Source organism: Dasypus novemcinctus, chromosome 17 (genome assembly GCF_030445035.2).
Source record: "Dasypus novemcinctus isolate mDasNov1 chromosome 17, mDasNov1.1.hap2, whole genome shotgun sequence".
NCBI lineage: Eukaryota > Metazoa > Chordata > Mammalia > Cingulata > Dasypodidae > Dasypus > Dasypus novemcinctus.
Genome location: NC_080689.1, coordinates 4,273,044 through 4,300,938, shown reverse-complemented (window position 1 = coordinate 4,300,938; position 27,895 = coordinate 4,273,044). Strand labels below are relative to the sequence as shown.

Genomic DNA, 27,895 nt, shown 5'->3' with positions numbered 1-27,895 from the left:
CAAGCTGCCACAGGAGCTATTCTGTGGCTGGAATTGGAGGTTCCATTTCCCAAAAACAGGAAAGGGGAAATGGTTGATCACCGATTTCAGCTACTGATTAGTAGACTCAGCTGGCTAAAGTATAACCCTAAGAAGAGCTCGTTTGAACCTGTCCACATCGGAAAGAGGCCAGTGGCTGCCATTTTGACTCCGTCCCCAGCCTGAGGGGAAGCCAGGCTGATCAAAAATCACAGTGATGGTAGGAACAGGTTTCTTTCACCCAGATTGACCTGCAGCCCTAGCCTAGGCTTCAGCCCCACCTCTGGCAGGGAGGAGGATGGTGGGCCCTGCACCAGCCTATCCAGGTAACTGCAGGAACCTTTGGCTGGCACAGACTGAATAATCGGAAGTCTACCAGGGCAAATGCAGTCATCTTGGACCCACACTGTATAGATTGCTGCCCACACCTGCAGCTCCATTCCTGCCCGAGGCAAGGGAGAAGGGAGTGTGAAGCTTCATCAATCTCTCTGGGCAACTACTGTCTAGGCCTGTATGACTTGGATTACTCCATAGAGCTGTGACTATGTCCTACCCCTGGCAAAGGAGAAAGTTGGAAGAAGCTTCATCAGTCCCTGGGGCAATGAAGGCAGCCTGAGCCTCCACAGTTTATAGTACCAAGTGCATCCTTGGCTCCTACTGCACAACCAGCAAGGGAGAAAGGGCAGGAAGCCCTAAACTAAAGAGAAAAACTGAACCCAGAATAAATACTCAAGTAAGTCAGATGCCAAGACACCAATAAAAAAAGTATAATCCACACCAAGAAACAGGAAGCAATGGCCCAGTTAAAGGAAAAAGATAAGCCTCCAGATGACATAAAGGAGTTGAGACAGCTCATCATAGATGTTCGAACAAATCTCCTTAATAAATTCAAAGAGATGACTGGAGAGATTAAGGATATTAGGAAGACACTGGATGAGCACACAGAAGAATTTAAAAGCGTACACAGAAAAATAGCAGATCTTATGGAAATGAAAGATGTAATAAATGAAATTTAAAAAACATTGGAGGGAAGCAGCTGTGGCTCAATCGATAAGGCGCCTGTCTATCATATGAGAGGCCCTGGGTCTCCTTGTGAAGGCAAGCTGGGCTGTGCCCACAGAGAGCTGACGGCTTGCGCCCATGGAGAGGTGACGGCCCAAGCCCGCATCCACGGAGAGCTGGTGCAGCAAGATGATGCAACAAAAGGGAGACAAGCAGACACAGAAGAACATGCAGTGAATAAGCACAGAGAGCAGACAGCAAGCAAGCTGCAAGGGGGGTGGATAAATAAAAAATAGATCTTAAAAAAACAACAACATTGAATCATATAATAGCAGACTTGAGGAGGCAGAAGAAAGGATTGGTGAGCTTGAGGAAATGGCCTCTGAAAGTGAACATACAAAAGAACAAATGAAGAAAAGAATGGAAAAATTGTACAAGGTTTCAGGGAAATAAATGACAGCAAAAGATGTGCAAACATATGTGTCATGGGTGTCCCAGAAGGAGAAGGGAAAAGGGCAGAAGGAATATATGAAGAAATAATCATAGAAAATTTCCCAACCCTACTGAAGAACATAGCTATCCATGTCCAAGAAGCTCAATATACTCCCATCTGAAAAAATCCAAATAGACCAGCTCAAGACACATACTCATCAGAATGTCAGATGCCAAAGATAAAGACAGAATTCTGAGAGCAGCAAGAGAAAAGCAATGCATAACATATAAAGGATACCCAATAAGATTAAGTGCTGATTTCTCACCAGAAACCATGGAGGCAAGAAGATAGTGGTCTGATATATTTAAGATACTGCAAGAGAAAAACTTCCAGCCAAGAATTTTCTATCTGGCAAGACTATATTTCAAAAATGAGGGCGAGTTTAGAATATTCACAGATAAAAAGAAACTGAGAGAATTTCTAACCAAGAAACCAGATTTTCAGGAAATACTAAAGGGTATACTGGAGCCTGAAAAGAAAAGACAGGAGAGGGAGGCCTGGAAGAGAGTCTAGAAATGAAGATTATATCAATAAAAGGAACTAAAAGTGTCAAAAGAGTGGTGAAAACAAAATATGACAGATAAAGCTCAACCAGTCAGGAATAAACTCAACCAATGATGTAAAGCACTTGTATTAAAAAAAACAACTGCAATTCGATGTTAAAAGAAATCAAAAAAGGCCTACGTAACTGGAAGAACATTCCATGCTCATGGATTGGAAGACTAAATATCATTAAGATGTCAATTCTACTCAAATTGATATACAGATTCAATGCAATTCCAATAAAAATTCCACAAGCATTTTTTTAAAAATTGAAAACATGATTGTCAAATTTATTTGGAAGCGTAAGGGGTCCTGAATAGCCAGAAACATCTTAAAAAGGAAAAGCAAACACACATCTCCAGACTTTAAATCATATTACCTAGCTATAGTAATAAATATAGCATGGTACTGGCATAAAGACACATAGACAATTGGAACCAAATGGATGGTTCAGAAACAGACCTTCACCTGTATGTGAAGTGATTTTTGACTAGCCTGTCAAACCCACACAGCTCAGACAGAACAGTCCATTCAACAAATGTTGCTGAAAGAACTGAATATCCATGACCAAAAGAAGGAAAGGGGAAGTAGATTTGGCTTAATGGATAGAGCATCTGCCTACCACATGGGAGGTCCAGGGTTCAAACCCAGGGCCTCCTGACCCATGCGATGAGCTGGCCCATGCACAGTGCTGATGCACGCAAGGAGTGCTGTGCCACGCAGGGGTGTCTCCCACGTAGGGGAGCTCCACGCACAAGGAGTGTGCCCCGTAAGGAGAGCTGCCCCATGCAAAAAAAGTGCAGTCTGCCCAGGAGTGGCGCCGCACACATGGAGAGCTGACACAAAAAGAGACACAGATTCCTAGTGCCACTGACAAGAATCCAAGCGGACACAGAAGAACACACACCAAATATAAACAGAGAGCAGAACTGGGGGGGAGGGGGGAAGGGAGAGAAATAAATAAAAAATAAATCTTTAAAAAAAAAAAAGTCAAGAGAACCCCATCTCACACTTTATCCAAAAATTAACTCAAAATGGATTAAAAACCTAAAAATAAAAGCAAGAACCATAAAACTTCTAGAAGAAATTGTAGGATAATAGCTCAAGATCTGGTGGTAGGTGGTGCATTCTTAAAGGAGATAAGAGGAGGACTGAGATGGACTGCTGATGTTTAATGCATATAGAAGTTTTAATCAGCTTTACTGTAAAAGTGTGGAAATATATAGAGTGGATGGTAACACATAGTGAGTAACAGCTAGTTTATAAATGGGGATGTGGCTGAAAATGGTAGTGTAGGCACGTAAATGCCAATTGACAGAATGCCAGAGAATAATCCAGGAACTGAATAGCACAGTAAACCAAGAGGTGGATGAGAATTGTGTTTGATCGTATAGATGCAAGAGTATCCTTTGTGAGCTAGAGCAAATGTATATCACTACTGCAGGGTGGTGGGAATGTGGAGAAGCATAGGGAAAACACAACTGGAGTGGCCTATGGACTGTGGTTAGCAGTAATAATATAACATTCTTGCATCTATGCCGAAGATGTACTGTGTTGATACTGAGGCAGAATGGAAGATGTGAGCCAAAAGTACACGATGGATGTGGTAACAATCAGATGATATTATCTTATCTGTAACAAATGCTCTACCACAGTGTGGTGTGTTGATGGAGGGGTGTTGTTTGGTAATTCTGCACATGTGCATGATTGTTTTATAAGTTTATAACTTCTGTCATAAAAAATCTATTTAAAATAATAATAATAGGGTGGGTTGGGGAAAAATATTTTGGTTAGTAGTAATATTTTGACAATGCCCTTTAATCATTAGTTAAAAATGTGTAACAACAATGGTGGTAGGGTGAGGTACGAGAGTCCTGCATGATGTTATATGTTTGTTCTGTAAGTTCACAACTATTACTATACACTTTTTGTTTATGTATGTTTATGTATGAGAAATATACTTGAATAAATTTTTTAAAATTAAAAAAAAATTTTAGGGAGACCTGGCCAGTGGGAGTCTGGGGGAGCCCTAAATAATCTACCTATTTCACAGTTTAGCCTCTGTTTTTCCCTACTTTATACACATCACAATTTTGGGTATAAATCCAGTTTCAAATTGTAACCCAATATCATAAACAAAATGACCCCTTTCTCATCAATATTTGTAAAAGAGATGAGCTGTACTGTATCCTTTCCAAGTTCTGCCACATTATTATTTGTTAGCACAGGTAATTTGGGTAAAACTTCCTTTTGACAAGTCAGATTCTTCAAACTGGCCCTAAAAAGTTTCATTTACAATTGTCAAGAAAGAATAAGGAGAAAATCAGCATGAGCTCTCAGCCCGAGCACACCACATGGTCAGGAGGCCAACGTCAGAAGGTCAAGGTCAGCCGTGTTCAAAGTCACGGGGGTTCGCATTTTGAAAGATCCAGTGTCAAAACGTTTTTGAAACGAAAACTCAGTTATGTATGATTTCCTGAACTAATAACATTACTGAGCAGTGTGTACAAAACCAGAAAGCTCTATCGGGGGAGGAAACCCACAAATGCGATTTTCTCTGTTCTGTAGCAATTACTCTGGATCCTAGGGTAAACTAGGAAACCTGTTTTGTGTCAATTCTGCATTTATCTAATTCCAGCTTTTCCGTAAACACACAGCCAAAAGAGAGAGAGAGAGAAAAAAAAACAATCCCCAAACCCTGAAGCCAAAAAGCCCCACAACATTATGTCTTAGCCCCAAAAGAAAAACCTCCTCCTGGGGTGGACGCGGGGCTCCGGACACAGGGTCTGCCCAGGACCTGCAAGCACCACGGCCGAGATTCCGCTGCGGCCGCTGGGAACACACAAGGGCCCGCGTCTGAGGCGGCCCTGCGGCCCCTGCCTCCCCCGCGCCTGCCCTGGGCGGCGGTCCAGCGTCACTTCACGGGGAGGACGGGCCCTGACCACTCCTGAAAGAGCTTTCCTTCAGTTTTACAAATTTGGAATATTCATTTTATCCCGATTTTCCATTTCGCCTTGTGATGCCTTTTAATCCTTCTAGAATTCAAGCTTTCGACACACTCTCTTCTGGTCCCTTCTACACATCAGTGGTTCTCAAAGTGGGGTCCCTGAGCCAGCCGCATCTGGGCTCTCGCTCTAAAGGCACGACCCTGGGCCCCGCCGCAAACCACTGCCTCCGTCCACGGTAACGTGCCGCAACCACCAGAGACCACGTCCCCTCCACCGCCAGCCAGGGCCAGCACGACCGTTTGGCCCGATGGAACCGCAGCTTTCCAACGGCGTCCCCTGCTCCCACCCGGCGCTGCCCCCTCTTGGGGAGCCCGGCTTTAGCCTTCCGGGGCCCACCCCTTGCTGGCCGGCAGTCACTGGAGCGGGGCTCTAAGGGGTGCAGCCCCAAAAGGACCGCAGGGGTGCCTGCTGCGGGCACCCTCGCCCGCTGCCCTCTCTTCCGTTCAATGTGGGGAAAGAAGGGGCTTCTCTTTCGAGGTAATATTGAGTCATCCTGAGTCATACTGCCTGAATTTCTGCAAGCTCTGCCAACGGCGTGCGCGTGCGTAATTCACATGTCTCTGGAAAACATCCCCAGACTCGCTCTCCAGCCGCACAAGCGCCAGTTAGGGAGGCGCGGGGTGGAAAACCGACGGGAAATCTGCTCCGCAGACACCCAGCTGCCCGCCCTCCACTCCGCTCTGCTCCGAGGGAGGCCTGTGCTTCCCAGGTGTGGGGGGAAGCCACGGCCCCCACGAGCACTCCGCCCGGGGGTCCACGCCACTCACCGCGCTGGTCTGCACAGCCTCATCCTCGGGCTTGGCTTTTATATCCACGACTCCATCGGCGTGGCGGAAGGCGCAGTCGGCGAGGACGTCGTAGAAGGACAGCTTCTGGGCTTTCAGGCCGTGCCTCTGCAGCCACTCCCTAGAGCCCCAGGTGGCCTCAGGAGCTGGCTCCTTCTGGGCAGTGGTTGCTTCCGACTCTATTTTTGGAATCACAGGTCTATCAGCCATTCATCAAACACGAGTCATTTGTCTCACACCCCCAACGTAGTATTTACCGAGCTGGACCGTGTTCTTTGTCAGACCACATCCATTTCAGGAAACACGCTCTGCAAGCAGGCCTGGCCAAGGATTTGCTCCTAAGACTAGAAAAAGCAGGAATCTGACCCTTTCCACATCTCGCTTCCTGCCCCCTCAAGCTGCGTGGCCCCGTGCATGGGTGGCGCTGCCTACAGACCAGGGCTCGACTGCGGGAGGGGTAAATGCAGAGTCAGGAGATCTGGTTCCAGGCCTGGCTCCATCACCTGCTCTTTGGGAAGTTGCTCGAACCTGGATGACCACTTAACCTCTCTTAGCTTCAGCAGAGTTCTTCCCCTGCAGATGGAAGGTGGCATCTGCTTGGCCTTCCTAAGTATACTGGAGCAAGTCAGAGAAGAGTCATATGAAAGGGCTTGCTCTGGGTTGAAGGAGAAGCAGGGGCGCGCAGCCTGAGGTGGGGTGGAAGGCAGTTCACCCTCGCTGGCTGGCAGGTGGCCTCCCAGGACCACCTCCCCAGCCCCCTCACCTTGGTGAATTTACCCAGTTCAGAGCTTGGCCCCCAGCTCTTCAGGCTCAGAAACCACACATTTCAGCTCTGGTGCACAGAGCTCACCTTAGCCAGGTGCACGGGGAAAGGCCTAACCCAGAAAGCCCACTGCCCAAACCCCCTGCCTTGGGCACCTTCCCTGGGTGTCTTCCAGAGGTTACCTATAGTCTTTAATTGGGACGAGGTGTCATAGTGCAGAGCAGGATACCCTATAAGCCATCTCTTCTAGGTGTCACCTAGGGGAGAATGCGGTACCTGGGGTGGGGCTGTGCAGAGGAAAGGTGAGTGGAGCTGAAGCTGGGAAGGAGGGTGAGGTGCTCTGGAGCTGGCTGGCGCTGGCCCAGGGGAGCTGACTGTGCACACCCTTCCCAGCTCCATCATCAGTGAGACAACCTTGGCTGGTGGAAATGGGCCGTGATTGGGGTATTCACAGGCTGTGGAAATCAGCAGAAGCTGCAGAGCAGGATGCTAGACCTTTATCTGCACCTCATGGAAGGAAGGTAGAAAGGACGTGCTGGATAGGGGGTCGATTTTTATAAGTGTACTGTCATGTATCAGGTCCACCAGCCCTACAGATTTTCCTTCCTCTAAGACGAGTAGCACTCAATCCGGCAGACCTCTGAGGCTAATTAAAAAATACTGCCTGGGCCCCACCCACCTGATTTTCTTTTCACTGGTCTGGGGGTAGAGCCTGCACATGGAGTTGTTAAAGCTCCCCAGGTGATTTTACTGTGCAGCCAGGCTTACTTCTTTATTTGCAACTAGGTAAGGCAGAAAGAGCTTTCTAAATTGGGGTTCAGTAATCCCACCGTGTAGGTTTCCAACAGACCAAATTCAAGTTAAATTATATTTTAAATAAAAAAGCAGGACTCACTATTTATGGAAACAAGAATATTACCCAGACTTGCCCATTACTGTATTTAAGGGGATATATAATTACAATAAGATTTGAAGAAATAAAACACGCAGAGCCAACTGTGCCCAGACAACATGTAAAGTTTGGGTTCCATCAATGCTACAAGTGACCCATGTCCTTGAATTTTAATAAAATGCTTTTTAAATAATTCACTCTGAAACTGACTGGAGTTAGAAATTTGTCAAAGAAGCTTGTTTTTGACTTTCAAACATGAAGCCAATCTGGCCTCAACAGCCCTGTCCCCACGCCAGCAGGTGGGTTCCAAGTGGCTCCAGAAGCATCTTCCCATCCTGCTGGGGGAAGGGGCACCCCAGGTGCTGGCTCAGCATTTCTGCTGCGGGCGTCTCTTGAAGCAGCACAGAGAGGCCGGAACTGTTTTTGTTAGTGGGATCCGCCTCTTTGGATGACTATTTTTCCTCAATTATTGTTAATTACAGTCTAGGCCTCTGTCTCCACTTTCCCCCTATTTAGAGACGTTCTCTCTTCCCCTCCCTTCTTTCTGACCCATAGGTTGGCCACAAGCAGTAGGAGATAAATTTTTTATTCCATCATTTCCATAGAAATTCAATAACCTTCTGCTCTGTTTTGAGCTGCCTTCCCTTAAAAAGACAAGATCCCTTTTTCAAGTATAAATTCAAGATTACCGTAATAGAATTTTCTAGAAATACATTCAAAACCAAACCTAACAAAGGTTTTAAAGAGTTGGAGACTAACTCTTGAGTCCTAGTTTCCCCGGGCACCAGGAGGTGCAGGATGCAGGCTCCCACTTACCATCTGGGAAGGCACTGCTGGGGGGAAGGGCATAAAGCAACTTCAGAGCCCAGGTGCTCTGAACAAGGAGAAAGAGAAAAGGAGACATTTCCCAAGTTGATTATACCAATTAGTGGCTAGGGGAGGGGCAGGGCATCATTGGAATCTGCTCCCCTGCAGTTACCTTCATTAAAAGTGCCCAGGGATTCTCGCCCGCAGAGCCTGGGATGACACCTCCCCTTGTTACAGGATGTGTGCTCACAGCTCGTCCGCCCCCATTCCACTCCACAGATGCTGAACCTTTCCTTCCACGATGGGCAGGGGAAGCAAATGGCAGGTGACATCCGTGCCTGGCCCTCTTGGGTACCAAGAGTAAGACCTACTTACTCTTAATGAGTAAGACCTACTGGCCAATTCTTCTGAAAACCGCCAGTGCCATAAATAGGTGACAAATTGGGTAGAGCTCATCAGTGCCCACGCCCCCCACCCCCTCCCTCCTCCACCTACCCCAAGGTTGGGTGACCCAGGGGCTCGCAGCCATCCAGGACTGATCACCACCCTACCTGTCCCCCCCACACACGCTGGAAGTTCAGTGTCTGCGACATCCCTACCACGCTCGGCCCACGCGCCACTCAAGGGAACCCTCAGATGGTGACTAAGTTAGAGCTCCAGATCTGCAGCCAGCCCTAGAGCAGCAAGTCAGCGCTTCCCAAGGTGTACCGCACAAACACAGCTTCCACTGCAGGCGGCAGCTGCTACTCGGAAAGAGGGTGCCTATGGCAGGACTTCTCTGAGCCTTCCTTAGGGACAGGGCCATGCAGCACTTCCCAAAGTCAGCGTGCCCCAGACGCTCTCTGCAGGGGGCGTTTTGGAGACCACAGTTTAGTCCACTCCATTCAACGCCCCCGTTACCACAGGAGGGGGAGACGTGAAACAAACCCTCGGCCACCAGGTGCAGAGGATGCTGTGAGTTGGCGTAAAAGGAAGGCTTCAGAAGAAGCTGGGCGTGATGTCTGACAAAGAAGGGAAGAAGGAGAGAGGTAGGAAAGAAGGGCAGGAAGGAGGAAACAAATTTGAGGACAGCTGGGAAGGGAGGGAGAAAGGTGGAAAAGAAATCCGGGTCCCGCCTGCTGGAGAGATGGGTGAGGCGTCAGGCATTGAGCACGCTCGGCAGATAGCAGCTGCGCGGGCCGAGGTTCTCTGAAGGTGAGAGGAGCAGGGCCTGGGGCCCAGGAGACAGGCGGCGAGGGTGGGAGTGAGAGAACAGGCTATGTCCAGGCAGTTATTCACTCTCGTTATGACGTGGCCACCAACCAATAGTGTGCTGACCTAAAGGGGGAAGGGGGGCGTGTGGGGTGGTCAGAGAATGGTCACCCACCAAGAGTCACCAACACCGATTCTCTGGGCATCGTTCTTTGGAACATCCCAGGAGTTACACACGCAAGGGCTGAGGCCCAAAGAGCAGCAGTACCGTGCCTGAAGTCACACATTGATACGTGACCCAGTCCAAATGGGCAGCTCTCGAGTCCTCTCTAAGTGGACTGTCATACAACCTCGGAGAAGACACTCCACGGATCTCAACACCCTCGACGGCAAAATGAAAGGGCCAGAAATGTCTTCAAGGACACCAAGTGGGAAAGGGGCTGTGGTGGTTTAGAGCTGCATGCACCTGCACCCCAGCAGAACATGTTCTGACACTGAGTCCATTCCCGCGGTGTGGCCCCGCTGTAAGGAGGACTTTCTGTTGAGGTCACTTTGGTTAAGGTGTGCCCAGCTCAATCGGGACGGGTCTGAGTCTTATGACTGGAGTCCTTTATAAGCGGAATGAAATTCAGACACGCGGAGAGAAAGCCCCGGGCAGCAGGTGGAATTCAGCGGGACCCAGAAGAGAACTGAGAGGCCGGGGGAGGCTGCGTGGGCCTTGCCGTGTGACAGAGGAGCCCGGGCCTGGGACTGCCGCCAGCTCGCCCGGCTTCAGGAGGGAAGCACCGCCTTTGACCCCTGACTGGACTTCTTCCTGGTCTTGAAACCAGGAGTTGCTAAATTTCCACTGTGTGAGCCAGCCCTCTGCACTTCATTCGCTTGAGCAGCCCAGGAAACTAAGGCAGGGCCCTAACCTGAATGAGAGTATGAGGAAAACCAGTCTCAGGGAAGCTAAACTGATTTGGCCAAAGTTATAAAATCTAAAGCGCAGGTGTCCTTTTCCTTCCACGGGGCCACGTGAGCAGGCATACATGAACCCTGTGCTTTGGAAGAGAAGGCTTTTTCTAAAGACGCTGGTCAAGTTCACAGGCTGTGAATCATGATGGGTTGACCACTGCAGAGTAGCCAGAGCTGCAGGGAGGGGCAGAAGCAGCCCTGGACCCGGAGAGGAAAAACAAACATTCTACTCCTGGCTGTGCACCGGCTGGTGACCCTGGGCCAATTTCTGAACCTCAGACTTATCTATGAAGGAAATGATTTAGACTAAGTTATTTTTAGACTACATGTTGAGGAGGATTAAAAAAATGCAGTAACAGTGAAATGAATAACGGATAACAAATGTGGTTTCAAACGAAGAACATCAGAAAAGGTGCCCGACATTTTCAGGATAAAGTAAGGAGAAGGCCTGTGCACGACCTGGAGGCCTCAGGTGTCACCTGCCAGGGCAGGCAGGGGGGTAAGACATGGGGGACAATCACAGCGGAAAATTACAACTTCACAGGTGTCATCAGATATTGTGAAATGGGAGTCTAGAGCTGGAATAGTGAAATGAAAAGTGGATGCCTCTTTCAGAAGAAACAGAATGAAGAGATAAATTGAATATCAAAATGTTCTTCAGTGGCAACATTTGAGAGTATATAGAAGACTAAGTTTTTAAGGAGGAAAAAAACTATAAGGAATGTTATTGTGGGATTATAATACATATCACTTAACCAAAATGAGTTTGTAGGTAATGTTTTCCCAATATAGACAGCAAAATTTGTAAAAAGGTTAGACAGAGAGACCAAAAATATCAAACATTTCTAACAGTTTCCTGCTAAAGGAGCCACGGCCTGCAGGTAAACGAAGCCTGGAAAAAATGACGCGCGTCATAGGATAAGGCGAATATAGTCTATTAAAGCACGGAACCACGGCGAGCAGATGTGGCTCACGCAGTTGGGTGCCCGCCTCCCATACGCGAAGTCCTAGGTTCGGTTCTCAGTACCTCCGAAAGAAGATGAGCAAGACAGTGAGCTGACATGATGGGGTGGCATGGCAAGCAGACGCAATGAGATGACGCAACAGGGTGATGCAACAAGATGACACAATAAGATATCACAGTGAGAAGACACCAGAGACAGAACAAGTAGGGAGCAGATGCGGGTCAAGCGATGGGGCACCTCCCTCCCACATGGGAGGTCCCAGGTTGGGTTCCTGGTGCCTCTTAAAAAAAAAAAAGACAATAATCAGACACAGAGAACACATAATGAACAGATACACAGAGCAGACAGCAAGCGCAAAAACAATGAGTGGGGAGAGGAATAAATAAATCTTTTAAAAATTAAAGTAAAATAAAGCATGGAACCATTAATGGAAAGGAATCCTGAGGAATTTTAGGCCCTTTCTCCCCAGGAATAATATGAAATGATTTTTACTTCTTTCTTGTAATGCTTCTAAAATCAAAGTAAAATCTCTCTTGCAAATAAGGGTTCTATGGCTTCTCCAAATTGTTTATAAACCAATGGAATAGACGATTCCAGCCCTGAGTGTCCCTGATTCCTGTTCTTCTCCAGAGGTGGGGGTAGGAGGGGAGAGAGAGGAAATGAAAAATGAAGACTAATTCAGGATATTTGGTACAAATGGACAAACCAAGATTGAGACACGAGAAAAGAATTGGTGGAGTTTGGGGAATTTAGCCTGAGGCACCTGAGACTCCCATGGTAAGCAGTGAAAAAGGGGACTCTGAAACTTGCCACATTTTTATCTCATGTCACCATTGCCAAGGTATGTTTTATCTTTCGTCAGCATATCTATTTCATTTATTCTTTTTTTAAAAGTTTTAAAATTGAGATGTAATTCATAAACCATAAAATTCACCCTTTGATTCAGGGGGTTTTAGTACATTCACAAGGTTGTGCAACTGTCTTATTTGCCAGGACTGCTGGGACAAATACCACAACGTGGTGGGCTTACTCAACAGGAATTCATGGCCCATGGTTTTGGAGGCTAGAAGTCCAAAATCAAGGTCTTGGCAGACTACTCTTCCTCTCAGAGTCTGCAGCATGCTGGGGCTGCTTCCCTGGATTTCCTTGGCTGGCATCCCTGCCCCCTTTGCACGGCGATCTGCTTCATTCTCTGGCTTATTATTTCCATGTCCAGTTTCGCGCGCCTGTAAGGACCTCAGCCCCATTGAATAAGTCCCTCCCTCGTTCAGTTTGGGCAAACCTTAACTATTCACAGCTCAAAGCTCCTATTTACAGGTGGATTCCACCCACAGAAATGTGGTTTAAGTCTTGAACATGTCTTTTACGGGTACATGACTCAATCCCCAAAAGCAACCGCTACCACTAATTCCAGCCCATTTTCATCACCCCCAAAAGAAACCTCATACCCATTAGAAGTCACTCTCCTTTTCCACCTTCCCTTCTCACTAATCTACTCTAGGGATTTTCCTATTCTGGACATCTCATGCAAACAGAATCCTACAATTTGTGACCTTTTGTGTATGGCTTTTTTCACTTAGTATGATGTTTCAAAGTTAACACATGGAGTAATATGTAATGGTACTGAAATTCCTTTTTATGGCTGCATGGTAGTCCACTGTATGAATTTACCACATTTTCTTTATCCATTCAGCAGTTGACATTTGGGTTGTTTCCACTTTGGGGCTATAATGAATAATGCTGCTGTGAACACACTTGTACAAGTTTTTGCATGGACATGTTTTCAGTTCTCTTGGGTATATACTTAGGAGTGGAATCACTGGATCATATGGTGACTTTTGAGGAAGGGCCAGACTGTTTTCCAAAACATATTCTCATCAACAATGTCTGAGAGTTCCAGTTTCTCTGTATCTTGCCAACACTTGCTGTTGTCCATCTTTTCTTTTTTATAATAGCTATCCAGTCAAAGTTAAGTGCTCTCTCATGGTGGTTTTTATTTGCATTTCTCTAGTGAAATGTTGAGGAACTTTTTCCATTGGTTTATTGGACTTTTTATTACTGAACTGTAAGAGTTCTTTTTATTTCCTGGACACTAGACTCTTGTCAGATATATGATTGCAATTATTTTCTCCCATTCTCTGGGATATCTTTTCACTTTCTTGATTGTGCCCATTGAAGCACATAGGTTTTTTATTTTTATGAATTCCAATTTATTTATATATTCTTTGGCTACCTGTGCTTTAGCTGTCATAGCTGAGAAAGTATTGCCTATTCTAAGGCCACAAAGATTTACACCTAGGTTTTATTCTAAAGGTTGTATAGAGTTGTAGCTCTTACATTGAGTTCTTTAATCCATTTTTGTCTTAATGTTTGTATATGGTGTGTAAGGGCCCAGCTTCATTTTTTTGCATGTGGCTATCCAGTTGTCCCAGCACCATTTGCTGAAAGGATTATTTTTTTACCTTCTGTATTGTCTTAGCATTCTGTTGAAATTAAATTGACAATAAATATGTAGTTTTATTTCTGGACCCTCAATTCTATTCCATTGCTCTGTATGAATAATCTTATGCCAGTACTTCACTGTTTTGATTACTGTAGATTTGTAGTAAATTCTGAAAATGGGAAGTGTGATTTCCCCCAACTTTAATTCTTCACCAAGACTGTTTTTTTGCTATTCTGAATCCATTGTATTTCTATATAAATTTAGGATCAGCTTGTCAATGGGCGGGGTAGAGGGGGGCGAGGATAGCTGAGATTTTTTATAGAGATGTCCTTGAATCTTTAAATAAATATATGGAATACTGCCATCTTAAAAATATTAAGTATTCCAATCCGTGATCATGGGATATCTCTCCATTTATTTAGGTCTTATTAATTTCTTTCAACAATGTTTTCTAAGTTTTCAAGTTTTATAAGTCTTTTACTTCTTTTGTTATATTTATTCCCAAGTATTTTATTCTTTGTGATACCACAATAAATACAATTATTTTCTTAATTTCATTTCAGACTGTTCATTGATGGTATATAGAAATATAATTGATTTTTGTAAAACTGATCTTCTATACTGCAACCATGTTGATTTGTTAGTATTACTAGTTCCCTTGTGGGTTGCTTAGGATGCCTGGATACAAGATCACGTCATCTGCAAATAGACATAGTTTTATTAATTCCTTTCTGATTTGGATCCTTTATTTCTTTTTGTCATCTAATTGTGCTGGCTAGAACCTCCAGAACAATATTGCATAGAAGTAACGAGAACAGACATCTTTGCCTTTTTCCTGAAATTAGGGAGAGAGCTTTCAGTCTTCAACAATTAAACATGATTCTGGCTGTGGGCTTTTCATGAATGCTCTATGTCAGCTTAAGGAAATTCCTTTCTATTCCTAATTTGTAATTCAAACTACATTGATTGACCTTCGTATGTTGAGCCAAATGCCTTCCTTGAATAAATCCACTTGGTCATGTTGTAGAATTCTTTTCATGTGTTTCTGGATTCAGTTTTCCATGTACTCTTTTGAGAAATTTTTATCTATATTCATAAGGGATATTGGCTTACAGTTTTCTTTTATTGTGTTATCTTTATCAGTTTTTATTTAAATCAGTGCAATATTGGACACATAGATTGACTTGGGAAGTGTTCTCTCCTCTTTTGTATTTTGGAAGAGTTTGTGAAGAGCAGGTATTAATTCTTCCTTAAATGTTTGGTAAATTCACCAGAGAAGCCATCTAATTCCAGGCTTTTCTTTGTAGAGTTGTTTTCTTTAATTACTAATTCAGTCTCTACTTGTTAAATTAATAGCTCTACTCAGGTTTTTTTCTATTTCTTCTTGATTTGCTTTCAGTAATTTGTGTCTAAGAATTTTTTCATTTTATCTAATTTATCTAATTTGTTGGAATATGGTTGTTCATATAATTCCTTTTATTTCTGCAAGGTAGGTAGTGATGCCCCCTCTTTCATTTCCGATCTTAGTAATATGAGTCTCCTTTTCCTGTGGTCAACTAGCTAAGTATCTGTCAATTACGTTGCTCTTTAAAAGAACCAATATTTTGCTTCTTTGATTTTTCTGTTGTTTTTCTATTTTCCATTTCAGTTTTATCTTCTCTAATCCTTAATTCTTTCCCTCTGCATGCTTTCAGTTTAGTTTGCTCTTCTTGTTCTAATTTCTTAAGGTGAGAATGTTAGATTATTGATTCAAAAGCTTAAAAAATATAACTGTTTGCAGCTATGAATTTTTTTTTTAATTTTATTTATTTCTCTCCCCTTCCCCCCCCCCAACCCCAGTAGTCTGTTCTCTGTGTCTATTTGCTGTTGCTTCTTTGTCCACTTCTGTTGTTGTCAGCGGCACAGGAATATGTGTTTCTTTTTGTTGCGTCATCTTGTTGTGTCAGCTTTCCGTGTGTGTGGCACCATTCCTGGGCAGTTGCGCTTTCATTCACGCTGGGCAGCTCTCCTTATGGGGAGCACTCCTTGCACATGGGGCTCCCCTACGCAGGGGACGCCCCTGTGTGGCACGGTACTCCTTGCACGCATCAGCACTGCGCATGGGCCAGCTCCACACGGGTCAAGGAGGCCTGGGGTTTAAACCGTGGACCTCCCATGTGGTAGGTGGATGCCCTAACCACTGGGCCAAGTCCGCCGCCTAATTTCAGAATTTTTGAATCTATGGTCATGAAGGTTATCAGCCAATAGTTTTCTTATTTCGTCACTGTATAATTCAAGTATTGGGTCATACTGGCCTCACAGAATAACTTAGGCGCATGGCTATGGTACAGGGAGTTGGGCACCCACTTCCCACATGGGAGGTCCTGGTGCCTCCCAAAGAAGACAAGCAAACTACGAGCAGACAACAAGGGGAAAAAATGCAAAAACAACAAGCAAACAGAAAAAGGAGACATCTCAGGGCGGGATGGGGGTCGGAGAGAAAGACTTGGGGAGTTGTTTGATGTTATTTTCAGGTCATCTATATCCTTACTAATTTTTTTGTGTACTTGTTCTATCAATTTTTGAGGATCACTGAAGTCTCTAATTATAGATTTTTCTATTCTTCCTTGCGATTCTTTGTTTTGCTTCATGTATTTTGAACTGCTGTTATTAAGTGCATAAATATTTAGGAGTGTTGTGTGGTCTTGATAAGCTGATACCTTTATCATTATGAAATGGCCATCTTTATCTCTGGTACTATTCTTTGCTCTGAATTCTACTTTTCTGAAATTAATGTAGCCACTCCAACATATTTTGACTATTGTTAGTATGGTATACCTTTTCTCATCCTTTAGTTGTAATTTGCATCTTTATATTTAAAGGGTGTTTCTTATAGGTAGAATATAGTTGGGTCCTGCCTTTTTATCCAATCTGATGACCTCTGTTTTTAAGTGGGACGTGTAGCAGTTTGATATGGTTATGAATTCCAAAAATAGATATTGGATTATGACTGTAATCTGATCTGTAATCTGGGCATAATTGAGTTATGATTAGGGCTTTGTGTCTCTACCCATTGATGGGTGGGGACTCACAGATAAAAGGCATGGCAAAGAAGAGAGTTGAGGGCTTTCAATGTTGGAGTTTGATGCTGAAGTCTTAAGCTGGAGCCCCAGGGAGAGAAACAGAGCCCTTCACCTGATAGTCTCCAGCTGACCTTGTGGAGAAAACAGAGGAGTTGAGCCCAGAGGAACCCAGGAAGCCTGAACCCTCACAGACGTCGGGCCATCTTGCTCCACCCGTAAAAATAGATTTTGGTGAGGGAAGTAACTTATGCTTTATGGCCCAGTATCTGTAAGCTCCTACCCCAAATAAATACCCTTTATAAAAACCAACCCATTTCTGGTATTTTTGCATCAGCACCCCTTTGGCTGACTAATACAGGGTGCTTAGACCATTCACATTTAATATGATTATTGAAATGGTTAGGTTTATATCTATTATCTCACTATTTATTTCCTACTGGCCCCATCTGTTCCTTTTCTATTTTTTCCTGCCATCTTTTGGGTTGCACATTTAAAATCCCATTTACCTCCTTTGTTAGCTTGTTATTTTAGTGGTTGTTTTAGATTTACAGAACATATCTTGAACTTATCATGGTATACCTTCAAGTGATATTATACCACTTCACGTATAGTATAAGAATTTACAATATATAATTCGATTCCTCCCCTTCTGGCTTTAATGCTATTGTTGCTTTACATTATACCTACACCTACATTACAGACCACCCAGAACACTGTCATCACTTTCATTTCAAGTCTTAACTATTAAAGATATGTAAATAGAAAAACATCTTATATATTTACCCATTTTGTTATATCTGATATTCTTTATTCCTTTGTGTATATTCCTACTTCTATCCAAAATCCATCTTCTCTTGCTTGAAAGGCTTCCTCTACTATTTCTTATAGTGCAGATGTGCTTATAGAAAGATGGCAAATTCTTTCAGCTTTTGTATGTCTGAAAATGTCTTTATTTTGCCTTCATTTTTGGTGAAAGGTATTTTTGCCAAGTATAGAATTCTAGGTTGAAAGTTTGATGTACTGAAGGGAATAAAAAGTATGTTGCTCTGCTGTCTTTTCATCTGCAACAAGAAATTTGCTTATCCTTTTTCCTTTGTACATAACATACCTTTCAGTCCAGATGCCTTTAAGATTTTCTCTGTCTTACCTGTTTTGAGTAAATTGATTACAGAGCCCCTTGGTGTAGTTTTCTCTTTTTCTTGTACTTGGCATTCACTGAACTTCTTGAATCTGTGGGTTTATAGTTTTCATCAAATTTAGGAAATTTTCGGTCTTTATTTCTTTAAATATTTTATCTGTTCCCCACCTGTCTCTCCTCTCCTTAAGAATTCCTTACATGTATATTCGGCCACTAGGAGTTATCCCACAGCTCACTGATGATCTATTCTTTCTCTGATATTTGATTCTTTTTTTCTCTGCTTCATTTTGCATAGTTTTTATTGTTCTCTCTTCAATTTCACTAATATTTTTTCCTGAAATGTCTAATCTGCCTTAATCCCATGCAGTATATTTTTCATCTCAGACATTTTCTTTTCTAAAAGCTTCATCTCTGATAATTCAATTTGGGTCTTTTAAAAAATATATCTTCCATGTCTCTACTTAAGTTTTGAGCATATGGAACAGTTACAATTACTGATTTAATGTCCTTTTCCACTAATCCAGCATTTGTGTCAGTTCTCAGTCAGTTTTGATTGATTGATTTTTCTCCTTATTAACAGTCATATTTCTCTGTCTTTTCATGCCTGGTACTCTTTGATCAGATGCCAATAATTGTGAATTTTACCTTGTTTTGGGTGCTGGATTTTTTAGTCTAAAAAATCTTGAACTTTGTTCTGAAATGCAGCTATTTAATTGGAAATAGATTATTTCTTTCATAACTTGTTTTTAGGAGTCCTTAGCAGGTCCGAGAGCAGGCTCAATGCAAGGCTGACCATGCCCCATTACTGAGGCAGGACTTTCCTGAGTAGTCTAGCCAGTGCCCCATGAATTGTGGATTTGACTCTCTGTAGATATCCAGTGTCTCTCTGTGCCCCTCTTGCCTCTCTGGTACTCCGGCTTATGAAAGCTCCTTGCCTGGTCTCCCTGGGCTCTCAGCTGTGTCTCCTGACTGCGGGATGTTTGCCACATTCCACCCGGGCCTGGAAGCTCTCTCAAGGGAGTGAGCTTCAACAGTAATAGAGCTCTCCCTGATTCTCCCCCATCACTTGATGGCCAGTGTCTTATAAAACACTGTTTCATATATTTTTGTTAGATTTTGATTCATATTGTTTATTTTCATGGAATTCTTGTGTTCTGCTCTCGGTAAATAGGAGGTCAATGTTTCCAGTGGCCAGAATGCCTGGCCTCACTGTCTTCTCATCCCAAGCATCAGCTGGAGGGTCATCCCTACCAGGAACTGCCCTCCTGGCCCCATAATTGTCTAAGCTGGCTGGTCCCAGAACAAGTGCAGCCAGTCCAGGAGGCCCGTGGGGCTGCTATGCCCAGGCAGGGGGGCCCTTGTCTAACTTACGGGAAGGCTCCATGAAGAATGGAAGCCCACCTGCCCCTCTCTCTCTGGACAGCTGCTCCCCATTGCTTGGCCTGCAGGCCTTGGCCAGCAAACTTGGGGAACAACTGCTACCTTCTTATGAAGTGGATATGGGTCTGGTTCTGGTACAGCCTCTGCCTCAATAACACTCACTGGGCTGGATGGGAACGGGAGTGGGTTGGGCACCCTAACTGTGGCCTCTTGGTCGAAACCAAGGTTGCAAAAGCTTAGATAGGAATCCAACAGTGCAAAGCCTGACCACATTCCCTTCTTAAACAGAAATGGTACATTTGGAGCATTTTTTAAAATTTCTGCCACGACCATAGAACCTGTGGTCTCTGCAGCCCTCAGAAGAACCAATACCTGGGATTGCATCTACTTTTATCTGTCTCTGGGACTCTGCTCAGGTGTGCATAAAGGCAACCCCTCTGATAACCTCCTGGCTCTTTTTGGAGACTCATAGCCACATAAACTCATTTGTCCTTTCCACTTCCCCCTTTTATTCAGGTCAAAAAGCATTTTTTAACTCCTGGTATTATATGTAGACTGAGATATTCTGCTGGTCTGAGTTGACCTTTTTATTCAAGGTCATTTTCTAGTTACATCATCAGCTGGTACTTGGTAGTAATCCCTTGGTGCCAGGGAGGCTCATCCCCGGGAGTCATGTCCCATGCTGGGGGGAAAGCAACACATTTACATGCTGAGTTTGGCTTCAAGACTGGCCACATTTGAGTAACATGGAGGCTCTCAGGAGTTAACTCTTAGGCACCCTGCAGCTCTAGGCCTTGTTCTTATTTCAAGTGCACAGGCTCACAAGCATAGTTGGTGCTGGGGTTTAATGTATACCCAGGGGACCTGAATCTCTGGACTGACCATGTGATAGCCAGGCCCTGGGCCTCAACATACTTGCAGCTCCTACACTCTGGTTTATTGGACTTACCCCACTCAGCTAACATGGAGGTGAAGAAGGTCAACCACCATACCAGGGAGCCAAGAGTGCCTACAACTGAAAGCAGGAGAATTGCATCCAGCATCCATGTGGAATCTAAGCCCCCTATTGATATAGATGTGGAGTGGACATGGTCATTCTAGGGTCCACAGGATAGAAGAATAGAGAATGGATTAGAGTAGACTTATTGATATGCTATTCATGAACTATTGTGATTAGTAATCGAAGAAAATGTGGCATTGGTGTGGAGAAAGTGGCCATGGTGGCTGCTGGGGGTAGGGAATAGGAGGAAGAGATATGATGTGGGGGCATTTTCAGGGGTTGGAGTTGTCCTGGGTGGTGCTGCAAGGACAGTTACCAGACATTGTATGTTATCTCATGGCCACTGGGTGGACTGTGGGAGAGTGTGGGCTATGGTGTGGACCATTGCCCATGAGGTGCAGCAGTTCTCAGAGATGTATTCACCAAATGCAATGAATATCTCATGATGATGGAGGAGATTGTTGTTATGGGTGGAGGAGTGGGGTGAGGGGGTGGGGGGTATACGGGGACCTCACTGAACACCAAAAAAAAAATTTCTGGTGCAGTGATGTGATTGGGCTTGGCGGTACTGGCCTGTGAGAGGGGTATGGTGTGGGGTTGGGTTGGACTATCCATGGAACTGGGGGAGGGTCAGAGGAAGGTACAGGTGAACCCTGGGGATTTGCAGGTCTGTGGTTAAAACTACAATGTTGGGAATGTTCTTTTGAAAAATATGGCAGGGGAGGGTTACTGATGTAGGGTATTGGATATGAGGGTATCTGGGATAAGGTACTTGAGGCAGGCTTCTATGGAATAAGTAAGTATTCATCTTGTCATAGTGTGTTATCTCAGTGCATGGAGACCCACACAATAAAAAAGAAAATACTAAACTCCCATCCTGAGGAGTCTTGCTATGTTCTCAACTAGAGGGAAAAGAATCTGAGAACATAAGCAGTACCCGATGAGAGAAAACAGACCAGTATGTCCAACCTTCAATATTACTGCAAGTAACTATGAATCTTATTTTTCAAACTTGAAACTTAGTGGTTACTGTAGGTTCTGAGAAGAAGGGGAGGGAAGAATAGAAGAGATGGAACATAGGGCATTTTTAGGGCATTAGAATTGCTCAGCATGATCTTGCAATAATGGATACAGGCCACTTCAAGTTTCATCAAAACCTATAAAAGTGTATGATCCAAAATGTAAACCATAGTATCAATCATTGATCATGGTTAGTAGCAATGCTTCAAAATTTGTGCATCAATTATAACAGATGTACCATCCACATGTAAAATGTTATTAATAGGGGAATGGGGAAAAGGAGGAGGGCTTTGGGTATACGTGACTCCCCTATATTCTCTATGTGACTTTTCTGTATCCTAAAGCTTCTCTGAAGAGAAAATGAAAAAAAAATAAGACCCTGGGGAACTATATGGAAGAAAATGTCACTGTACATACAGGATAACAGGTCATACAGTGATGAAAGACATGATGTCTAAAAAAATTTTATTATTTCAAATTTTAAATTTTTAAAAACTTTCATTGGTTATTTTTTAAATTATTTCATTTTCTTATTAATTTTACTTGGTTATTTTATTGGCTTCATTTTGGGAGAGGTTTTAGATCACAGAAGGGTCACAATGGATGCAGGAGAAGATCACTGGTGCAGTGTCAGTGATGGGGAGATGCATGGGAAGGGTCACCCAGGGCATGACTCTAAGGCCTATGAATATATTCAAGTGTTCATGGGGCATTGTCTTGTTGGCTGGAGATCCACACAATAACCAAAAGAATACTGAATTCCCTTCCTGGAGAGTTCTGCTACATTCCCTAATAGGACAGCAAGAACCCCTCGAGTACAAGGGCAGTACCTAGCAAAGGAAGGCAGACCATTAAACCAGGCCATTGATATTGATAATTGTACTTATGAACTTTTTTGTGTGAAACTGAAACTTAGCTAAGTATTCTATACTGCCTAAGAGTTACCTCCAGAGAGCCTCTTTGCTGCTCAAATGTGGCAACTCTCTAAGCCAAACTCAGCACATAAATGCACTACCTATCCCTGGCATCGGACATGTCTCCCAGGGATAAGCCTCCCTGGCACCAAGGGATTATTACCAAATACCAACTAGCAATGCACCTGGAAAAAGACCTTGACCAAAAGGGGGAATTGGTAAATACAAATTAGTTTTTATGGTTAAGAGACTACAAAGTGAATTGGGAGGTCATTCCAGAGGTTATGCTTATACAAGTCTCAGCAGGATCTCGTGGACTGCCACAGCAAACAGTGCCTCAAATAGCAGGGCTCCTGAGGGCCCTGGAGACATCCAGAAACTATAAGCATGGAAGACAGCTCAGGAATTTGGCACTCTGTCAGTTGGCCTACTTTAAAATTTATGCTCTCCAGTATAATGGAGTTGGACTCATTTATAGATTCTCTACACATGGCTTTTCTGTCCCTTTTACTTGAGCCTATAATTAGCACTATACTTGATAAATATATGTCCCAGAGACTTAATTTTTTGGTCCATCCATGTGCCAGTTGAGCCCTGAATTTTAACAGAGTTGCAACCTACTCTCTGGTTCATTGGACTCACCCAGGACAACTAACAAAGAGATGATCATGGACAACGACCATCCCAAGGAACAGAGAGTGTCTACAACTGCAAGCAAGATAGTTCCATCCATCTGCCCCATGGGATCTAAGCCCCCTCTGAATTAGAAGCTAGAGTGGGCATCCCAACCCAAAATCCTCAAGATTGGGGAACAATGGACTAAAGTGACTTCTTATTATTCTACATTATTATTCTAGCAATGGAAAAACTCTTATCATTGATGTAAAGGTAGTGGCCACCAGAGGTTCTGAGGGATGGGAGAGGGAAGAATGGGTGTAATATGGGGGCATTTTCAGGACATTAGATTTGTCCTGCATGACACTGCAGGGATGGATATAGGTCATTGTATATTTTGTCATAACCTACAAAATTGTGCAGGACAGTGTGTAAACTGTAACATACACTGTAATCCACAGTTAACAGCAATGCTTCAATATATGTTTGTCAATTTTAACAAATGTGCCACACTAATGAGGGGTGTTATTGATGTGGGAAAGTGTGGGAGAGGAAGGGAGTGGGGTATATGGGAATCCCTTATATTTTTTATGTGACATATATGTAATTTAAAATTTCTTTAAAAATAAAAAATTTTTGAGTTATTTTGTTTTTTAGTTGTGTGTGTGTTAGGTTGCAACAAAGTGATGGTAATCAATATCCCTCTGCCAATTTCAGAAGTCTGTAGTTCTTCTCTTTCCTTTAGGAATCATATCTAAAACCTTCCATTAACCCTTACAATTCTTTCTACCCCAAGCTTAACTATTCCCCCAAACAGATACCTTAGCAGTAGGGTCACCATTCTCTTTGGCTAGTGCAGATCTTTACTTTAGCCTGGGTCCCTGCTTTATTTTCATTCTTTCGGGATGAAGGGCATTCTGGGTTCTTGATTCTATGCCCCACATTGAGTGGGGAGGGTGGTCACTACAAGTGAGCAGCTCTTCCAGACAAGCTGAGGAGGCCCCTTTTGGGAGCCCCAGGGAGCGAGTCTGGCAAAGCAACCATAGCTGCTGGTGCCCCAGGGCCAAGCCAGGACAGCAGCCACAGGAAAAAGCCACCGTCACCAGGGGCTTATCACGACACCCAGGCCAGCCCCCCCATGCCTCTGCAGGTGCCTTTTCCCAGTTCTCCTCTCCTTTCCCCGTCATGCCCTCTGCCCGCCTGGCCTCTCCTTGCACTGACTGCTGTAATACGGGCAGGGCCCTGAGAGGCAGTGCAGTGCAAGGCAGCGCAAACCTTGCTGCCCTTAGTCACCTGGCAGCTTTAGCAACCCCAGCGCCCAGGCCACGTCTCAGGTTGATTAAATCAGAACGTATGCAGAAGCCAGGTGTCATTATTTTCACTGATGGACTTGGCTTTGAATCCCAGCTTCACCGCTTATTAGCCGCATGATCTTACACAAGTCACAGCACCCTAAAGGGGGCTAATGGCACCTGTCGCATAAGGAGGTGAGTTAACACTTGTAAAGAAAATACACATACATCCCTGTGAGGTATGTGCTGTATTTTTTATCAAGTGTGCCCTAAACGAAATTAGTTGCCTTTCAGAGGAAAATTCTTTCCCGAATCAAGAATTCGCAAATGAAAATCAGTACACTTACTCCCCTCAACGGGAAGGAGAAAGGAGTGAGCTAACATTTACCAACTACCTGCCGGGTGCAAAGCGTGCATTATTTTATTCAAACTTTACAATAATTCCTCAATAACAATCAATATTATTATAATCCCTTCTCAGAAGAATTAAATATGGCTTTAAGAGATGAATTCAGAATAATCTGGTGATGGAGATGGGATTTACAAGCAGGATTTTCTTACTCCAAAACTCATGCCCTTTGCAAAGAAAAGGAAAAAGGAAAAGAAAAAACCTTCTTACAGTTTCAATGCCATTCACTAATAAAAATTTAATGAGTTTGCTTCTATAGTGCAGTGGGAGAGGGAGCCTGGGAGTTCATCAAGCAGCAGGGAGTACATCAAGCAGCGTTTTTTCAGGTAGGATAGGTACTAATTAATAACTGGGAAAATCATGTTAAGAACAGAACACCTGGCTAACTCTGTTTGTAAAAGCTGAACTAGGCAGGAACGCCCTGGCCTGCGCTTTGGGTTTAGCCACGTGGCCATGGGCACTTCCTTACACCCTCCTGTGCCTCAGTTTCCTCTCCTATCGAATGCTTCCACACAGAGCACCTGACGACAGCACCTGCCCCGGTGCACCTATTCAAACAAAAGAGAGTGCTAAGTGGTCATCGTTGCTATTGCCATTTAGAAAGAGTGAATCAGCCTTCTGAACTCCCAGATCCCAGGAGGCCAATTCAAATGACCTGAAAGAGCTCTAAGCTAAGGATCAGGACGCACAGCTGGATTTTAATATTAATAGTGCAAACCCACATCTGCCCTATCCCCTCCAAATGAGCATTCTGGACCCTTTCCCCAGACTGGACCCCGCCTTCTGTGCCAGGGCCCTGCACCTGCTCAAAGAGGGACGACGGCTCCAAACAAGCGTTAAGGAAACAGAGTCTCGGTGATACCTGCCACTGCTGGGAGGGGACTTAGTGGGCCCAGGCCATGGCCAGGTGCTCACTGAGAGCTCTTCCTGCCTTGTTCTCCTGTTAGGGCACCTGCACCACACGCCACACACACACACACATATAAATCATGCCACACACCACACACACACACCTATAACCACATCCACACACTCACACCACACACCATGCACGCACACATACCACACACACCACATACCCTATATATACCATATACCACAAACACCACACACACCACACATACCATACACCCACACATGCACACACACACCACACACACCTATAACCACATCCACACACTCACACACACACCATGCACACACACACCACACACACCATACACCCCCACACACACCACACACACACCTATAACCACACACTCACAGCACACACACCACACATACCACACACCCACACCACACCCACACCCGACCCCCCCACACACACCCCATGCCCAGCTCCTCCCAGCCCTCGGCTGCGCTAAGGGCTCCCCCGGTTAGGAGCTGGGCCGCCCCCACAGCACCGCTCACGCCTCGTTAGTGACCACAAGCAGCACCAACCGCAGCGCGCGCTGGCCCCGTCGGCCTCGGGGGGCTCGGCCACCAGCTTCTGGATGTGGGCCAGCGTGCTGCAGGCTTCCTCCATCTCTTTCCAGATTAGGAAGACGTCCTCTCTGACCCCGGCTCCTGGGGAGGGAGACACGCAGCGTGAGCGACGGGACAGACGCACGCCCGCCCCAGCAGTTCCCGCAGACCCAGCACGTCCCCGCCACGTTTCCACAACGTTTCTGACCATCAGATGCCACTTCCCCTGGTTTCTTCTGAGAATCAGAAATGAAAACCCTAAGGAAATGCCATTGCCAGAAGGAATCATGAATTCATACCTTAAGATGCGATAATTCTTTGTAAAGCAAATATTTGTGGCAGCCAGACTATTTCAAGATGAATTATTGATAATATTCAAATAAGAGAAAGGATAAAATTATCCAAAAGCACCACATAAAGGTCAGGGTCACTGCTGTAAGGAAGGAAATTCAAGGGTACATGAAAAGAACCCCAGTCCTTCCTTGGATTTGGGGTTTCCACTGAGATTCCCCACTCATCCCCAAGCCTTCACTTTTCCCCTAAAGCTTTCACGGTTCCTTCCTTCCTTTCTGGACCGCTGCTGGCTTGGTTAAAGGTGAGGTTTGGCTGTGTGTCGCTTTTATAGAGTCATTTCTCTCTCCCCACGAGTGAACAGAGCCCAGGGTAGGTGGGCCAGCGCTGGGCGGGGGCTCCTTCCTCCTGGTTGCTCCACCCAACCCAACGCGGTCCTTCTGTCCTCAGGCTCAGGCCACTACTCAGGAGGCTTCGAGGGGACCCAGGGGCACCGCTGGTGACAGGCTGCTGCCAGCTGGCAGGGACGTCAGCACCCCGCGGAATCGGCCTCCGAGGCGCCCTTCCCGGAAGCCTCACACCGCGGGCTCCCGGCCGAGCACTGGCCAGAGCGCGGCCACGTGCCTCCGGCCGTCCGGGAGGCAAGGGAAGGCGGCGGCGCAGCGGGTGCGTGCAGCGCTGAGTAAAAGCGGGGTTTCCGCCCTCGGGGGGCCGCCGAGGCTGTGGGCGGCCTGCCGTCCCCAACAGCCCCAGCTGCGGCTGCTTGCCGGCTGCCCGGGCCCGTGGTCCAGCCACGGTCCCAAACGCTCCCGCCCTGCTGGTGAGCAGTCCTGCAGGCGAGGAGGAGTCAGAGACCCCCGAGGGGTCCTTCTAGAGCAGCAGCCAGGGAAGGACACCCTAGTGGCCGTGGAGAGGCCTGCACCGCCTCGTCCACGGCCCCCCGCCCACCCGGCACCGCGCCCCTGCCCGAGCCTGCCGCGCTGGAGGACGCCACGGGCCACGCTCAGTAGCCTCGACGGGCCAGCCGCTGCCGCACTGCTCGCGGCAACGCCGAGGCTGCGGGGAGGCCCTGCCCTGGGGCCGCTTCTCACTGGCCGCGTGGGCCAGAGCAGGGGCACTCCCTGCTTCCGGAATGTCCGTTCCAGCTTAACGCTTATTTTTTCAGTCTCTAGTCCGCGGATCCTCCAGAGCTGGCCCGGGGAAGAGCGCACAGCAATGCTCCTGCAGCCCACAGCCAGGTCCAGATTTCCCGACAGTCACCTCCGGCGGGCGCCTGCCACGGGCCTCGGGGGCTCGGTTCTGAGAAGAGCCCGTCTTCTTCCTTTCTGTGTTCACTGTGGCGTCACCTGGGGCCGAGGGAGCTGCCCAAGGCCACACAGCCGCCGAGCACAGAGCAGGGTGGCACCAACACGGCCCCTGCTGCCCACCCCCGGCTCACAGGCC

At 45.6% G+C, this 27,895-nt stretch overlaps 1 protein-coding gene across 5 annotated transcripts in view; it reads right to left on the bottom strand.

Moving 5' to 3' along the window:
* Nucleotides 1–27,895, bottom strand: part of VWA3B (von Willebrand factor A domain containing 3B) — a 153,972-nt gene that overhangs the window by 83,717 nt on the left and 42,360 nt on the right. For all 5 annotated transcript variants that reach the window (XR_009181079.2, XM_058278127.2, XM_058278128.1 and 2 more), the window contains 2 exons: nt 26,138–26,263; nt 5,832–6,028 (listed from right to left, as the gene is read on the bottom strand). Coding sequence is in view for 4 of the 5 variants with exons in the window: in XM_058278127.2 (XP_058134110.1) it covers nt 5,832–6,028; nt 26,138–26,263 (323 nt within the window). In the remaining variant the exon portion in view is untranslated. The remainder of the gene's footprint in view (nt 1–5,831; nt 6,029–26,137; nt 26,264–27,895) is intronic.